General features: G+C 48.0%; 1 protein-coding gene across 1 annotated transcript in view; it reads left to right on the forward strand.

The window, feature by feature from the left end:
* LOC125034603 (phenoloxidase-activating factor 2-like) overlaps nucleotides 1-2,500 on the forward strand; it is an 18,277-nt gene that overhangs the window by 13,539 nt on the left and 2,238 nt on the right. Inside the window, exons 8-9 of the mRNA XM_047626504.1 lie at nucleotides 24-223; nucleotides 2,047-2,186. Coding sequence (XP_047482460.1) covers nucleotides 24-223; nucleotides 2,047-2,186 — 340 coding nt within the window. The remainder of the gene's footprint in view (nucleotides 1-23; nucleotides 224-2,046; nucleotides 2,187-2,500) is intronic.

The following is a 2,500-nucleotide window of genomic DNA, read 5'->3' on the forward strand; positions in this document are numbered from 1 at the left end:
CCCCCTCTCTCTCTTTCCCGAAGGCGGCAACGAGGGCGGAATTGTAGCGGTGGTAGACGTCAGATTGGACGCCGCGTGCTCCGACGACGCCAACGACGTCTGTTGCGACAACGTGGTGCAAACGCCGATCCCGACGGAGGTGCCGACGGTGCAGCCGACGCAGAACACCGGCTGCGGGAGGAGGAACGAGCAGGGCGTCGTCGTGAACTTCAAAGGATTTACGGTGAGCTGGGCTTGGCAGACCTTTTGTTTTTTTTTTTTTCTTGTTTTCTTTCTTTCTCCTGAGGGAGGGAGGAAAGGATGAAGAGAAAGGAGGGAGGGAGGGAAGGAGGAAGGGAGGGAAGGAGGGAGGGAGGGAAGAAGGAAGGGAGGAAGTTGACTAAGTATAGAATGCTGGGTTCAGAGTATGAAGACCAAGCGTTTTTGGTCCTATTTACGACAGCTTGTATTTTTTTTTATTCTGGCGTATGTATAGATAGTACTTAAAACAAGGTATATTTTTCTTTGAATGCGATTTTTAGACAGGCGGTGTCGGCCTATCTTCCTTTTGACCGCAAGTAATCAGTGCAGTGCTGTTTAGTGCTTAGGATATTTGCATGAGCGATGAAATGACCGACGTATATCATAATGAATGCTTTGATTGCTGCATTTTTTTCTTTTCTTTTCCATCCTTTTTTTCACTCGAAGCCGTCCAAAAAGAAAGGCATATTTCGGTTTTATTTCCTCTGTAGTAACCTCATTAAAATGCAACAAGCAGTGGCGTATGTCCCCCGTCCCCTTCTTTCTACCGATTCTCTTCCTCCCCCTTCTCACTCTCCTCTCCCCTTTTCCCCTCCCGCTCTCCCTCCTTCACTTCCCCCTCTCGCCCTCACAAATTCCTCTCTTCTTTTCTCTTTTCTTCCTCATCCTCCCTTTCCTTCTCCCTCTTCCTCTCCTTTCTCATGCCTCTTCAATCTTTCCCCTTCTTCCCCTCTTCTCCCCTCCCTCACTCCTTTCTCCTCTCGACCCTCATATCCCTCTCATCCCTTATCCCGTCTTCTCTCTTCCTCCTCCACTCTCTCTACCCCTTCCAATTCTCGCCTCCCCGTACCTCCTCGTTCCTCTCCTCTTTTCCTCATCTCCCCATTTCTCCATTCTTCTTCTTGTTTTCTTTCCCCCATTTCCCCTCTCCCTTCTCCCTTCTCTTTCCCCACTCCTCCCCTCTCTCCTATTTTTCTCCTTTCATCAACATCTTCCACTCCTCTCTTTCTCCCCTCCCCCCTTGCCTTCTCTGCCCTTATCTCTCTTATATCCTCTTCTCTTATCTTCCACCTCCTCACAATTCCCTCACTCTAACCTCTCCCACCTTCCCTCTCTCCTCTCTCCTCTGTCATCTCTCCTCTCTCCTCTGCCATCTCTCTTCTCTCCTCTCTCTTCTCCCCTCTCCCACCTCCTTCCTCCTACCTCCTCTCTCCTCTTCCTCCTCCTCTCGCTCACCTTGACGGCAAGGGCTAATTTGTGGAGTTTCCCAGAATATTTCGTTTCGGTCTCTTCTAGGTAATAAAGTGTGGTGGAGGTGTTCTGGTGTCGTCTAAACGTAAGCGAAACGGAGCGAGGTATTGAGACATTGGAGATGTTTTTATGTTTTCTTATAGTTTAGTTTTTGTTTACATGTGTGTCTATGTCGGTATCATTTTAGTGTTTGTGTGCTTGCGTGAGTCCGTGTGTGTGTGTGTGTGTGTGTGTGTGTGTGTGTGTGTGGGTGTGGGTGTGTGTGTATGTGTGTGTGTGTGTGTGTGTGTGTGTGTGTGTGGGTGTGTGTGTGGGTGTGTGTGGGTGTGTGTCGTGCGTGCGTGTGTGCGTGTGTGTGTGTGTGTGTGTGTGTGTGTGTGTGTGTGTGTGTGTGTGTGTGTGTGTGTGTGTGTGTGTGTGTGTGTGTACGTGCGTGCGTGCGTGTGTGTATGTATGTGTGTGCGTGAGTGCGCATGCACGCATATGTATGCATTTATATGTGGTTGTTTTCTGATATCTTAAAATCCTAAATCCCGTGCCTCATCCTCCCCACAGGACCGCCAGGCCCAGTTCGGGGAATTCCCCTGGATGGCCGCGGTGATGCGGCAGGGGAGAACCAGCGTCCCAGAGTATGTGTGCGGAGGGTCGCTGGTTCACCCGCGTGTCATCCTCACCGTTGCTCATCACGTGCGCAGGTATAGTTGACCGTCTAGGCCGTCTGTACTTTATTCTTTCTTTATTGTACGAAGACTATTTGTGCTGTTGTTTTCTTCGTTATGATTAGCGAATGATGGTTGTTTGTAACGTTAGTATAAAGGTCATTATTATGATTAGGACGCAGCGACTTTTTTTCTGATAAGAGTATGATTGTGTTATTTTAAGACTGGAATACCGCAGCTCTTCCTTAATAATAGATGACTGTGTTTTTAATGACTGGAGTATGGTGACCATGTTTTTTTTTTTTAATAATCAAAGTATGGAGACAACTTTAAAAAAAAAAAAAAAGGAA

Source organism: Penaeus chinensis, chromosome 18 (assembly GCF_019202785.1).
Source record: "Penaeus chinensis breed Huanghai No. 1 chromosome 18, ASM1920278v2, whole genome shotgun sequence".
Classification (NCBI taxonomy): Eukaryota; Metazoa; Arthropoda; class Malacostraca; order Decapoda; family Penaeidae; genus Penaeus; species Penaeus chinensis.